Source organism: Crassostrea angulata, chromosome 10 (genome assembly GCF_025612915.1).
Source record: "Crassostrea angulata isolate pt1a10 chromosome 10, ASM2561291v2, whole genome shotgun sequence".
Lineage (NCBI taxonomy): Eukaryota > Metazoa > Mollusca > Bivalvia > Ostreida > Ostreidae > Magallana > Magallana angulata.
Genome location: NC_069120.1, coordinates 28,742,727 through 28,758,196, shown reverse-complemented (window position 1 = coordinate 28,758,196; position 15,470 = coordinate 28,742,727). Strand labels below are relative to the sequence as shown.

Here is a 15,470-nt window from a genome sequence, read left to right as displayed (position 1 = left end):
CAGACGAACAACAGCAATTTAAAGCAATATGCACTCTCTTCTTCAAAAAGAGGGGGGGGGGGGGGGTATAAAAAGTGAATTAACGTGGAGTTGCCCTTTCCTCCCACTTTTTTGGGAGCTTGTAAAAATACTGAAGTGAAATTAAAGCTATAAAACTGTACATTACGCGGATTAAGATTTTCATGAATGATTATGAGTTGTCTTTTTGTGGGGGAGGGGGGGGGGGCTTGTCAAGATTATTTTGGACGATTCTGCCCCCCCCCCCTCCCCTTTCAAAACCTGTCTTGTTCGCCTTACATCCTGGAAACCCTTTACATTGTAGATTAAAGCTGACATGAATTCATAAAAGCATTTGGTCGCCATATTAGTTTCGATCGCTCCTCTACTGCCACTGGGGTATATATACCGGTTGAGAAAGTTACGGTCGGTTGCTTTCCGATCGAGGCATTCTCGTTGCACGGACTTCTAAATGCATGAACTACACATTGTAGTAAAATGTAGAAATAAAGAATAAAGAAATGTAATAATAAAGAATAAAGAAAACAACAATCAATGAAATACAAAATATATTTATTATTTGAAAGGATGTCCAAGGTATCCGTATTATTTTACGCATACAGTGCTGCCTTTCTTCGCATGCACATCGAACACGTGTGTCGTTCATACAGAGTCACTGAGAGTGCATAACGTCTGCATCTTCTTGAAAACCCCGGCGACACTACATCCAACATAGTAGATAAATGACAGTAAATCCAAGAAAGTAACAACGTTTCCATCCGTTCCTACAAAAACTTCCCGTTTCTAAAATCCATGCGATAATTGACATTGCTCGATCTGCCAGTGTGTGGTTTGCGCATGTGCGATGTCATAACATACACAGGAAAATGGTCTACAATTATCGAGGAATTTTGGAAGTGTCTGCGCCTGGATTTCAGTCTGTCTTGTTTCGTCGTTTATTGGATATATCTTGCCAGTGCAGTGGTTGTGATATTATTTTTGTTCCAATCGCGTTATTACAAGTCTTTTCGTCCAAGGTAACGTGTTCGGGTGTATGAAATTCCTGAATGCGGTGAAGCATGAATAGTGCTTTCGGCCTTATATAGGGGATGTGTAGCAATGAGCAGAACAATAGAAATCGACAACTAATATGGCGGTAGTCGGAGATAAAAGGGAAATAATGCGTATTTATGAATTCATGTCAGCTTTAAACAAAGTAGTAGACTGGTGCCTCTGAGAACCCTCTCCACTGGGATCAAAGATCAAACAGATATCCGTGATCCAATGCTAACCCCACTCTGATGTGAATATATACAAATTAAGCGAAGTCGACAATTACATGTAAAGGGGAGTTAATTGTCAACGAATTTGTTCAAATATGATATCCACCATATGGTATGCCTAAACAAAGAGTGTGTTTAAATTTCAACCATCTTCCATGAATATCGGTAGTTTCCGAGAAATCTTTGACGAAGAGAGGTATAGCGCATTTTCCCATTCTTTTGCCCACACCTGTGTTTGGGTGGAAAGTACCTGTTACTAAAAAAACTTCAGGTAAAACTTCAGGTTCAAATCTTCATATGTACAAAATTCAAACACCAGACCATCGTTCTTATTTTTATACAGGTAAAACAACAACACAATATAAATCTATATAATCATTTATGAATGGAAGTGTATATAATACACAAGATTTACATGAATTGCGTCCGTTTTTATTTATCTGCCTCACAATCGCCCATGTTGGATGGGATAAACCCCTGTGTGGTTTCGTCCACATCTAATCTGGGCCGCTTTTCTGGCTGGTTCTCTAGCTCTGTGCTGGAATTTCTTTTGTTGTTCAAATTGTCTTTAAAGTTGATAATTATACATGTCATATTGTCACATCCTGTTCCATCTCCGCCGGTGTTGGGTGCCAGACAATAATCAAACAGCTGCAAATAGATATTAACAAGTTTTACTTGGAATTATTTTTTTAGTTCTTATCAATTATTTGTTGCTTGCTAATGTAAAAGAATATCTTGCTTTTTTGTATTCCTTTAATGTATGGAATAAACCAAGAGTTGCAATACACAGAAAAATATCACATAATGGAATGCTACATGTGTTACAGTGTCTTTAAACCATATAGATTTTTACAATAAATTTATAACGCGGGTTGTGTATTTTTTTCTGCAATGTTGCCACCCTCGTATCCCGCATTAATCACCAAAGAAAGCATTTTAATAGTGTTTAAATGAACTACAAAATCCATTTGAAGTGTTATGATGGACAAAGACATTGGAAAATGTGAATACATGTACTATGAAATAATAAGCATTTTCTTTGTCAAAACTGTAAATTAAATATTCACTTTTTCTATGATTACATGTATATCAATGTTGGATGACATAAACTTTCAGGACTCTTAAACTCCTCTCCTCAAAACTATATTGCTTTATTTTTTTCCCACCAGACATCAATTTCTTAGATGTCAAATACTGCTTTTTAGCAAGTGTTCTTAACTATGAATAATATGCACAAGTACACTATTATGTCAACTCCCGTACCTTTTCACATATCATGGATGGACACTCGGTGTAAGGAGGGTGGTTTATCTTTTCTTTGACAAAGTCCACCACTTCTTGGCTTGTCATGGCATTCCTGTTAAACATAATGCAAAAAATAATTGATACATTAATTGGTTTTATCAACATGCAATTTAGCGGCAGTGTTCACATATGACATTATTGACCAAATTTACTAAAATATGTACATGCATTCATTTTCTTTACAAGAAAAAGTTTTGAGGTCCGTTAATCAGAAATGAATGTAAAAAAAAAAATTGTATCATCATACAAAAGGTTTGTTTTGTTGTCATATATTATCAAGTGACTTTCAACAATTCATAGGGATTTCTGATTAGGTTTTTTCCTGGTTTGGAGTGTTCAACATCAATTCTCCCATTTACTTGTATGCATTTGACACAATTCTTTAATTCCTATATGAGTGAGATACTGGGATGGTTGGCAAGCGCTCTGTCTTACCAGATTCCATCACAAGCCAGCACCATGAACTCGTCTTCCTCCTGAATTGTCTCTGTCATTATTTCAGGTAACGCAGTTATCATCTGTTCCTTGTCTGACTTCTCTTTATTTCTTTTGTAGAAGTGGTCACCTGTTAGAATACACAGAGGATGTACAAAAATCACCATCATGTGAATACAAATTGGTAATGCAATAAACTTAATCAAACAATAAATTATTTGACACCCCTTTCAAAAGTATTCTGCTGTTTTTGCGATACATGTACCAATAAACATGCAATAATATCCGATCAAGCAAATTAGAGTAAAAAAATTTTGTCAGGGAACTATCTGACATTTCTTTACTTGTGTTCCAATAATCTATATATTATGTATAGAGTACATAGATATACACATGTACATGTATATATTTACATTCTGTGAATATTTCCCCCTATGATTGCATTGGAAATCTGCGACGGTCAATTTCCTTTACACACCTTTAGCCTTGTCATGGCACATAAGCACAAGTATAAACGTCATCACACATTTTGAATATATTTAATATTGTATGATTAAATGAAATGATATGTACTTACAAAAAATAATTGTTAAATCATATATATTCGTTAATAACAAAAGATTTTTCTTCACAAAGTTTCTGGCACTATATTTTTAGTCGTGGATGCAAACTATCTTGGTAAATTACATATTAATATCGCCGTTCCATTTGCGTTTCAAATTCCTGACTAAGTGCATATGTAATTTCTTTAAAGTAACGTTACACAAACCTTTCATACAAATACACATCAAATAAATATATGCAATAAATGTTTATAAAGTAGATAGAGCCAGCAACAACAACAAAACAAACAACAGAATTGTTTACAATTTTTTCTGAAAATTTTTAAGGTTTGTCTTTCCATTATAATGTAAATAATGTTCAGTAAGGCAACCAACATTTGAATGTCAATTAATTGTTGAGTTACAAACAAAACACAATGCTATTAGATTTATCCTTTGTAAATAGGAATTGACATTGTTGGATAACTCAGTTCTGTTAACATATCTATACTGTTATGCAGTTAAAACTTATTTATGGCAGTTTCAACATAAAATATTATCATTAAATTTATTATTTTAATACTTTGTCCCAAGATATCCTCAATTCACATTTTGCTAAATTACTTGATATTTATAAATACCTTAGGGTTTAAACGACGTTCATACAAAAGTATGAAAAATTTCTCACATGATACACCCCCTCCAGCTTATCAGAATTCGGCCAATATACACTAAAAATGTGATATCTACGGGGATTTTGATCATGATATATTCCCCAAATTACAACATTTTCCCGGATAATTACAATTTTACCGATATGACATGCACGGCGGGTGTGACCGGTCAGCAGAGGACGCTTACTTCTCCTAGGCACCTGATCCTACCTCTATCTTTTTAGAGGTCCGTGTTTCTCTGCTTTGAATTTGTATTTCATTTTATGGATTTTTGAGATGGTTGACGGTTTGTTATTGTCATTTTTCATCCAGATGATAATGTTGAAAAATTGCGCGAGGTATTTCGAGTGACTTCGGAATGGAGTAAAGATGTCAACATTCCCAAATATGAATCTCTGTAGGAAATTAGTTTTCATTCCTCTGATTCTTCATGATATGATAGAAAAATGATAATGTGTGAATGAAATTATATTGGATATTTTCCCTTTCATCTATTTCAATTGCACTTCTTTTACAGGTATGTGTATTTTTATTAAAATTCATCCAAATGTACTGCATCAATATCTTGGGACAGACTATAGATGAGTCCTAAACTTTTCATTTCTTTCATAACATCTTCGCAAATGAAAGGAAAATATTTGAGAATCCAAGTACTGAAGTACTGACGGGAGTTGATTTTATCGATTATTATTTATCTTAAAATCAATGATATGTTATTACTTTATAACCTGTATTTGAATTACGCACATTTTTGTAATATGAATTCTCGGACTTTTTCGATTAGAATTTCGAGAAAACCTCTTATGAATCATGAATATTTTAAAATAGAATTGATTTCACCAAACTATGTATCGGTACTAGAAATATTTCAAAAATTGTATGGATCTAACCAATGATGACCTCTAGTCTCGTTCAACCAGATGCTCTGCTGTCTCCGTAAATCTTCGACAAGTAAGAGATACCAGGTCACATGATATCTTGATGAGGCGACCTCTAACTATAGACTGACTCTCTGCTTGTCGGAGATGTACGGACACAGCCGATGGTTGAACGAGACTATATTGAACTCTGGCGTAGGAATACATACGACTGCAAAAAACTTCTAAATTGTTTGTACTATTTAAATCTGACTATTTTCAAGGTATTTATAAATAATTAAGTTTCCTTTAAAAAATTGCTTCAGCGTACATTACATCGAATTTATCGATTATTTTCAAGAACTAAGTCTCGTCAGCGGTGATGATTTGTGCCTAGGTCCAAACACTGTTTCAGTTTAGGTTTGCCAGAGTAACTGCACAGGAGAGTTGATTAAAATCAACTCCAAAAAGAAATGGCACTATTTCAAACCAACACTAAAAACTCTCAATACATTTAATGCAGGGGACAACAACTTACCGAGAGCCCGAGAGAGATTCAGTCCCCCGTTGACACGCCCTTCAGCTGTGACCTTGCCCCCCGCTGCTACTATCCTCTCTCTCTCCGGGGAGTTCTCTGGTTTGTGGTCCTCTGACAGGTCAATGGCTTTGCCTGCACGACTGAGCACACACCTTGAGTCTCCCACATTGGCAACAATGATCTGATTATTTTGAATCAAGGTCAAGATTGCTGTGCAACCACTTTCTTGGCCAGGCTGAAAAATAAAAAGAGCTAGAATAAAAGAATGATTTTACATGTATATTTTTGGTATAAGACTCTGATTATAAAGACAATATTGTATCCAAAGCCCCCCTGAAGAAACATTCCTTCTTTAAAAGTATCTATTGTACATACACGTAAATAAATGTCTGCATAATGTATAAGAATGATATAATGCATATTTTTTTCAAAACATTAAAAACAGCAGGATAATTCAATCAAAAATGCATACACTTTGAGCTGCATCATCAGAAAAAAATAGACCCTCATCCTCTGCTTCTTCTTCCTCTTCAGATTCTTCCTCCTCTTCATCATCATCATCGTCATCTTCATCATCATCCTCTCCTTCTTCATCACTAATATTATTATCAAAATAAGTTAACTCATGTTCATTGCAAAAGCAATGTAGAGCATTTTATACTTTATACTTACACACATAAATAACACAAAATCACTCTGTATAATCAATCAGTATTGTTAACATCAAGTAAACAATTCTGAAAACTAGAGGATCACAGCATTGTTTCATTGGTATGCCAGGTGGCAGGTATCTAGCTGCAGGACTGTAGCTCCCGGTCTGAAAAAATTCGGATGGACGACCTGGGAGCTACAGTGCCTCCCATAGTAAAAAACTGCAATTTACGGCGCACAAAAAAATGCGCTAGGTTTTGACTGATTAATCTCATTTACAATCACATTCTGTACAAATATTTAATCCCAAAAAATTCCTCGGACATTTTACTACAGATATTGTCACTTCACTTGCCTCTGATATTCTTTTAAACACCATCCCCAGCCCTGTCAATTAAAGTGGTGCAAGTTTGTTTACATTTAAAAATGGCGACTCTCGATCTCGACGTAAATTAACATACTTCATTTTCCGAGGTCGGTTATCATGTTTAAGAGAAAGTCTGAGGCAAGTAAAGTAATGATATCAGTAGTAAATTTGCTGAAGAATTTTATGGTTCTAATTATTTTTACAGAATTTGTGTGTAAATAAGATTAATAAGTCCAAACTTAGCGCAATTTTTTGTGCGCCGTAAATTGCAGTTTTTTACTATGGGAGGCACTGTAGCTCCCAGGTCGTCCATCCGAATTTTTTCAGACCGGGAGCTACAGTCCTGCAGCTAGCAGGTATCATGAGTTTAGTTATGACCCACACAAAGTATGAAGGTCTTCAATATAGAGAATTGTTGGCTTCTCATACGTCTTCGTTTACCTTTCTATTCCCTTTTGTGCTCTTTATCCTTCATACAAAGATAACTTGCAATAACTTTCCTTGTAAAATTATAATATTCCAACCCTGTTTGCTATAATATTCCAACCCTGTTTGTCATTAAATGGTATCACACTCTAGCTTACTAGAACTTCCTGGTATATATAGTATTCATGTAAGTATCCAATATCAAAGCCTGGGACCTTTTAAACAATGCTAATTCAAGTACATGTACCTGTCAAATTCTACTTCTTCATCCTCCTCATCACTGTCAAAGTCTTCCTCTAGCTGCTTCTCAAACCCTTCCTCATCTTCCTCCTGCTCATCCTCTGCTCCATTGCCATCAGCTTCATTCTTGGAGTCTTCCACAGAGCAGGAAAGTTTTGTCTGCAATGCCATTTAAAACTAATCATTTACATCATCATTTCAGTAATATATTTATGATGTTGGCCAACAATGCAGAATATGTATGTCTTTAATAATTTAATAATAGAAATATTTATGAAAATAATTTAAAACCATTAAAATAATCTTTCAGCATACAACTTTGCATATGGAAACTCGGTAATGCGTCAGTGTAGATTTTAAATAAGTCGTCCAGTATTAACACTTAATCAACAAGATATCTGTGAGCCAATGCTCACTAGTGATACCCCCGCTCTGATGTGAATGTGCAAAATAAGCAAAGTCGACATTTAACAGAAAGCTGGCATCCGATTGGTACAGAAATATATCCCACAATATGGCATGCCTATACAAATAGTGTGTTAAAATTTCAAGCATCTGCGATAAATAGCTGCTAAGAAATCTTTGAGGAAAATTTGTTCAAAAATTTTGGCTAAAATAAACAAAGTACTCATTTAACAGGAAGATGACGTCTGATTGGTACAAAAATATATCCCACGATATGGCATGCCTTAACAAACACTGTGTAAAAATTTCAAGCATCTCCGATAAATAGCTGCTGAGAAATCTTTGACGAAAATTTGTTTAAAAATTTTGGCAAAAAATAAACAGTCATTATTTAACAGGAAGTTGACATCCGATTGATACAAAAATATATCCCACAATATGGCATGCCAAAACAAATAGTGTGTTAAAATTTCAAGCATCTGCGATAAATAGCTGCTGAGAAATCTTTGACAAAAATTTGTTTGAAAATTTTGGCTAAAAATAAACAAAGTCGTCATTTAACAGGAAGTTGACACCCGATTGGTAGAGAAATATATCCCACCCTATGGAATGCCTATACAAATATTGTGTAAAAATTTCGAGCATCTGCAATAAATAGTTGCTGAGAAATCTTTGACGAAAATTTGTTTGAAATTTTGGCTAAAAATAAACAAAGTCGTCATTTAACAGGAAGTTGAAGTCTGATTGGTACAAAAATATATCCCACGATATAGCACGCCTATACAAATACTGTGTAAAAATTTCAAACATCTGCGATAAACAGTTGCTGAGAATTCTTTGACGGATATTTGTTTGAAAATTTTGGCTAAAAATAAACAAAGTCGTCATTTAACAGGAAGTTGACGTCTGATTGGTACAAAAATATATCCCACGATATGGCATGCCTATACAAATACTGTGTAAAAATTTCAAGCATCTGCGATAAACAGTTGCTGAGAAATCTTTGACGAAAATTTTGGTTAAAAAATAAGCAAAGTCGTCATTTAACAGGAAGTTGACATCCGATTGGTACAAAAATATATCCCACGATATGGCATGCCTTAACAAACACTGTGTTAAAATTTCAAGCATCTGCGATAAAAAGTTGCTGAGATAAATGCGACAGAAATTTTTGTTACAGACGGACAGACAGACAGACAGACGGACGGACAGACGGACACACAAGGGTAAAACAGTATACCCCCTCTCCTTCGGAGCGGGGGTATAATAATCACATTATCAAATTTAATTCTATATGCCCTGCTAGTTCAAATAAATTATACCCCAATTTCATAATCATGTTACATTCTTTTGATAAAACTGTATATCGTGATGAAGTTTCATCTTATTCGCTTAAGCTCAGAATTTATTAGATCAAATATATTTGTCGTACAACTTATCTTGATCAGTAGCAATGACTGCACTTCAAATGGCTTTGCATGCAGTCTTTTCCATTAATACATGTAATTTGTTAGGGGAGAAGCATCCACCAAAAATTTAACAAGACATGTTATTAAAAGTTCATTGGGTTTAATATGCCAAAAATTCTAGTCCATTGATGTTTTATCCAGCAACTGAGCTTACGAAATAGAATGTATTTGGTCATCATATTTGTGAGTAACTCAAATAAAATTAACGAATATGGTGTACTGGTGTTGTCTTCTTCAAATGAGAATTTCAATCCACATGCCCTTCAGGCAAGTGAGAATTTCAGTTTACCTGCCCGAAGGACATGTGAAATAAAATGGTAATGTCTATCCCTGATATGGAAGATGATATACCGATTGATATTTTAATTTACATTCCCAATGAATGACCAACATAATACATGCATGTCCAGCACATTAATCAGAAACACTTTATAAATTTAAAAGTGCAAACTGGTATACATATTCCTTTTCAAATACTTTTTACATTTTTTGTAAATCATACATCACAATACTATTAAATCTTCTTATTTTATAATGCCTCCTTTTCTGCTTGCACAGTAAAATCACACAAGATTACACATTGATTAATACTCCATAACACACTATCCCGACTCCTGATATTTCTTCCAATATCCGACAAAGCTACATCACACAAAAGGTGACATGAAACACAATCCTAAGCCTATCAAAACATTAAGCATAAATCAATACAATATCGTCCATTATCAATATTTCATAGCACATTCATTAATATATCATTAGTTTTTTTCTTTCTTGACATAGCTTAATTCCTGTAAAAAAAAAAAAGTACATGTGCTATTCCCAATGCCCCCAAAAACATTTTCTCCAATAATTCTCAATTTAATTACCAAGAAAAAGAAAGTATGACATCATACATTACCTTACATGAATTGTAGTACAAGCTCTCTGAAGCTTTTACAAGTTATGACAAAACAAATATATAATCATGATAATTGATTGTATTGTATTGATATTCTGGCCTACCAACATTAAGTTAAATTGTCCCAGCCCAGAATAGAGATCTTCATGTGCAAATGGTTTATTTAGATCTCATAAATATGACTATGATATTTGTAGAGCAAATTTTTTTATGTGCCGTCTCAATCGGGCAAAATATCAAAAGGCTCTTTCCATAACCGATTTGCAATTTTCAGAAAATACCTACATCTGTTTCTGAGGTATCCATGGAACTGGAAGAGCACACATCTTCGGAGGTGGATTTGCTGGATGACTTCCCTTTTCCCTTGCCTTTCCCTTTCCCTTTACCCTTTCCTGGACTATCCTCAGATTTTGTTGAACTTGGCTCTTCTGGAACTTCCTCATCTGACACCCCTGAGGATTTCACCAATTTGTCCTCCGCATTGGTGGTAGTAGAATCTGACATATTCACGTCCGCCATTGGATCAGTGTCACTCTCAGATTTCAAGCTTTCTGATGACTGTGCTGATGAGGATGTGGATACACAGTCTGTCTCGGAGGCTTCCTGCTTAACGTCACCACTTTCCATTGTTGACGATACCCCTGATTCACAGGGTCCATCTGAACTAGAGGATACACACTGTTGCACACTGTCCTGTGGAGATGTAACATCGGAAGATTTCACACCTTCACTTACACTGGCTTGATCATTCAATTTTTGATTACTTTCATTCTGTTCCTTTTCTCTGTTTATATTGTTTTCATTCTCAGCGTGTCCATTGGCTAGCTTATTATCCCTCGTCCAGGAAGTCTCTACAGCTGAAGAGGAAGTGCATGCTTCCTCTGTTTCCACAGACCCCATGGCTGTAAATTTGGATTCCTTTTTTCCTTTCAAGAAGGGGGAGTTCACATTCTTTTTATTTTTTTTTAGCAGCCTAGGAGGTGGTGGAAGTCCTTCATACTTTGCTAACAGATCTTCGAGAGGCATGTCTGCCTCTGATCTCAACAAATCGGCTTCTGTTTTGATCCTTTCCTTCGCTTTAAAAGAAAAGATATGCATATAATGAAGCAGCAGCAACCCATGATAACTTGACATTTGCTATTTAACATTAACACTTCTACATATTTACAAACAATTACTGTCAAAGACATCATCCTTTTCCTATTATAGAATAAGTAAATGCAAACATCTGATCCCTGACACCAAGATTACATGTCTGGATATGTATGTTATAGATTTAAATTTATTCAAGATTTTTACAGTTTGTCCTGTACATTTCTTTAAAGTCACCAATGGAAATCTATTTCATAAATCTTAGTACTTACGGCTCAAGATATCTAATGAGACAACCAAGAAAAAGAACATATAATGATTCTTCATCATTTAAACAAACTACTAAAAAAAAACCTCAAAGAAAGAAAGAAACCTTTATTATGGAACAAGTAGCCAAATAAACAAAATAACTAAATACATGCAAAGCACACTGATTCTCGTTTTGGTTTCATTATAGATAACTTACAGCTTCATAAAAGATACTTGTCACCTTTTCCAAAGTTGAACATGCAAATCAACCAGAATTAAAGGACCATTTTTTCTCATTATAGCCATTTCAAAGTGTGCCTTAACCTACACTGTTTAAATCTTTTCGAGATTTCACCTTCTTCATCTTCCTCTTCATCTATTCCTGCTAGAATTTTCATTTCATTCAGGGCTTCCTTCTCCAGTAGTTTCTGGTCGAACTCGAGAAATCCCACTTCCAGTGCCTCTTTCAGTTTTCCTTCTTTGAACAAGGGATGTTGTTTGATGAAATCAGGGAGATGAAGTGAACAGTATTGGGCAACTTCAGATCCTGTGGAAAAATCAAAGACACCCTGGTCTAGTATATCTTTTGAGCCTTTAAAGAGTTTGGGTGTAAATACAAACTGTTTTACTTTCTAATAAGTGAATAAGCAGAGATTTTTCAATATATATTTCAAATAGTATTCACATGGAATTTGTCTTCAATTTAACAGTTCATTATACATGTAATATGAAAATTAAACTTCAACTATATAATAACAAATGTAATTGTTACTGTTTAATCACTGGTGCCAAATAAGGCGAAATTTTTTTTTAAAATTAGATTACGGATTTTTTATTCAAAAAATTGGGTCGGTAGGTCGAAAAAAAAAACAAACCAAAAACCTGGCAAACATGATACGTGGGTTTTTTCACTTTCAAGAACTTCTGACACCACTTGCCCCACAGTATGTGTGAGACAACACTGTTTCAAGGTCTTAAACAACAGTTTAATGTCATTTTTGCAAATGACAGATATGTGAAAGTATGCCATTTTAATGACAAAACAAAAACCACCGTTAGACAACATGGCACGTGTGTGATAGAGAAGTCCGTATTCAAAACCCGATCAATTTTAAAACTGAAAGTGTAAAAGTTAAGGTATTTTTTCGTGAATGAAACCAATTTCTGTGGTTTTTATTGATATTTTTCACCAGTCATTTTATTTCATTTTTTGTATTTCCTTTAATTTATGTCGGTCAGTATAAAAAAATTTGGAAAAGTGCATTTTATTTTTTTTCTAAGAGTCAAAAAAATTGGTTGGCGGATCTGTAATCCAACGAATAAAAAACGTTCGCCTAACTCAGTTGGTAGAGCAAGTGACTAGATATTCAGGGGGTTCGTGTTTGAAACCCAATCTGGCCCATCATCATTTTTCCCATCCTGTTACATTTAGCACCATGACCCACCCATGGAACTGACAGGCTTACTCCCGCCAGAGGCAAGAACCTGGGACAGTCAGGGCTCTACATTAACTTTTTTCCCTACTTGTCCATTCGGACAAGTGACCAAGATATTTACTTGTCCGAACTTCAACTTCACTTGTCCAAAAGAAATTTTCAATATTAAAGATCAAATATTGTCAACTTGAAACCAGTTAACTACACTTCTGTATTACTAAAATGAAGTCATTTATTGACTATTCTTGCTATAATTAATAACCTGACTTTTTAAATGGAAACTTAAAGTGTCTTTCCTAAATGTATTGGTTCCATATAACATTAAACATGATTTGTCAGCTGTAGCTTTGTCATGGCAAATTACAAGACATTTTAAATTTAGCATCAGGTTTTAAAATACATGTAACGTTCTGTTATATTGATTTCTCAGCTGTTTTTTAAACTAAACATGGAAAGTCATCATAGAATATCAATGATGAGTGAAACCTAAAATAAATTACATTTCTTTCCATAATCCTTTATCTTTGCTACCTTTTCTTTATTTCTTTTTCTTAACATGTGTGTTTGGTACTTTGTAAGAACTAAGATCCACACCTTTACAGTTCAATATTGAAAGTTGTTTGTAATTAGCGAACTTCAATCCCGATTAAGAGTAACTCAATTGCATTGCAATTTAATTTCGGGATCGAAATTCAAAATAACTAATCGATAAACTTATAACGAGACTACAGATACTTTCTTTTCTTTCTAAAATGTTGGAGATTTCTTTACATAAAAACGCACTTGTCCAGTCGGACAAGTGGCCAGCAATAATCATTTGTCCGTATATCTTTTTAACTGGTACCGGACAAGCGTTAATGTCGAGCCCTGCGGACACTGATCTTCAATGGCGAAGATTATTAATGGGGGAGGAATGTGACTGTCAGACCAGTTCATTTGCCAGATAGCTCAGTTCTTAGAGCACTTGAATAGAGATTCAGGGGACCCAGGTTTGAATCTTCTTTTAGTCCTTCATTATTTATTCCAATCCGTTACACATACAGTCGTTTGACCAGTTCCGAATAGGGTACATATTTGGAGGTGCTGTAAATGTTCCTGGGTGTTATTTTTAGATCTGATTTTTTGGCCGATATACACCATATCCCTGCTGATATAAATGCAATATTACTGCATTTAATTTTTTTAAAATAAAATTTTATTCTAACAAACTACGTGGGAAGCCATTTTACCAGTTGTGAATAAGCCGATGGGTTCCAAATAACATAACTGTTCCTATACATATGGAATGCAGATAAAAAAAAGTTTCGGCCTTAAAACTATTGATTGAACCTGTTGATTAACAGGTTTAATGCAAACATCTCAGTTATTGGTATTTTCTTAACAAGACAGTTTGATTTGCACGGAAATGACAGACAAAATCACCGTAACAATAATTTAGCCTGGTTTCTAACATCTTGTCGGAATACAGTCGCAGCCCCTCCACTTATCATTATTGTGGTACAATATGATTTATTTGAGACGGAGAAAGACATTTAATGAATTCCAGAAGTATTTGTTTTAATCAATCCCTTCATTAAATCCTAAAACAGAGGGAAACAATTGGGTATTCGGAACTAGTAAAATGACGGCTCAATAAAATTCTGCATCCACTTGCGTTTTTATTTTATTTTTTATCCTGTTTGCTTTTGGGTATGTCAGAATACATACTAAACCTACATTTAAAAAAAGAAATCTTGTTACAAGTGAAAATTTGTGGCACCGACAGACGATTTTACGTGCATATTAGCGTTGCAATGACCTGGATTTATTACAAAGCGAAAGTAGGTCGAATAATCTAAGACCGATATCAAATACATGTATGACCGCAAAAAATGAAACTACAGCAGAATTCAAACAAGCAATAATACGCGTTTATATTAAAGGTATTGATTTTTTCCTCCATGTTTTATTTCATTAATTTTTTGCTATTTAACTTCTGAACTATTCGGAACTGGTCAAACGACTGTATTTGCGATGTTAGGTAGTAATTTTAAATTCCAGAAATATTGCTTCCACCCAAGATATGAAAATCTCCATTCATTTCTGAAATGCTTGATAGGATGCGCTACTACAGGGTGGATCAAACTGAACATGTTAATTTCTATACATGTACAACATCTTACCTCCATGCCCATCATAAACTGCAAACAAAGCTGTTTTCTCATCTAAATCATCAATACAGTTATGTGAATCCTAAAATATAAAATTGCCCAAGATGCATCAGTTTGAAGTTGCCATACAGTTCATTCATAAATACAATTTAGACTCGAGCCATGGATGCTGTACAGAACTCACCTCTTGGGAAACCCTCCATCCCTGCATAGAGGAAGCACCATATCTGAACTTTTTCGTGGATTTGTCAATGGATATTTTCTCGGTGTTTGGTACAGAGAGATACACACCCATCTTGAAAGGGGTTTAATTAAATCCCTGAATACAATCAATTAGCGCGTCATTCATAAAGCTCTATATCATTACATGTACAGGGTATCATACATGTGTATCTTTACACATTTTTCGCGGCGTGCAGATTTGGTCACGTGACGTAAAATTTATAATTT

General features: G+C 34.7%; 1 protein-coding gene across 2 annotated transcripts; it reads right to left on the bottom strand.

Annotated features, from left to right (window-relative positions):
- Positions 1-1,642: 1,642 nt before the first annotated feature.
- Positions 1,643-15,444, bottom strand: LOC128167009 (protein phosphatase 1G-like). 2 transcript variants are annotated; one of them, XM_052832497.1, is made up of 10 exons: positions 15,205-15,444; positions 15,033-15,102; positions 11,763-11,981; positions 10,379-11,169; positions 7,326-7,477; positions 6,107-6,230; positions 5,635-5,869; positions 3,024-3,153; positions 2,547-2,640; positions 1,643-1,931 (listed from the first exon to the last, which is right to left on the bottom strand). In XM_052832497.1, exons 1-10 carry the CDS (start codon positions 15,313-15,315, stop codon positions 1,713-1,715), a joined length of 2,145 nt encoding a protein of 714 aa, XP_052688457.1. In that variant the 5' UTR covers positions 15,316-15,444; the 3' UTR covers positions 1,643-1,712. The 2 variants fall into 2 exon arrangements, with proteins under 2 accessions (XP_052688457.1, XP_052688458.1); XM_052832498.1 differs by having other exon boundaries at positions 11,790-11,981.
- Positions 15,445-15,470: the final 26 nt, after the last annotated feature.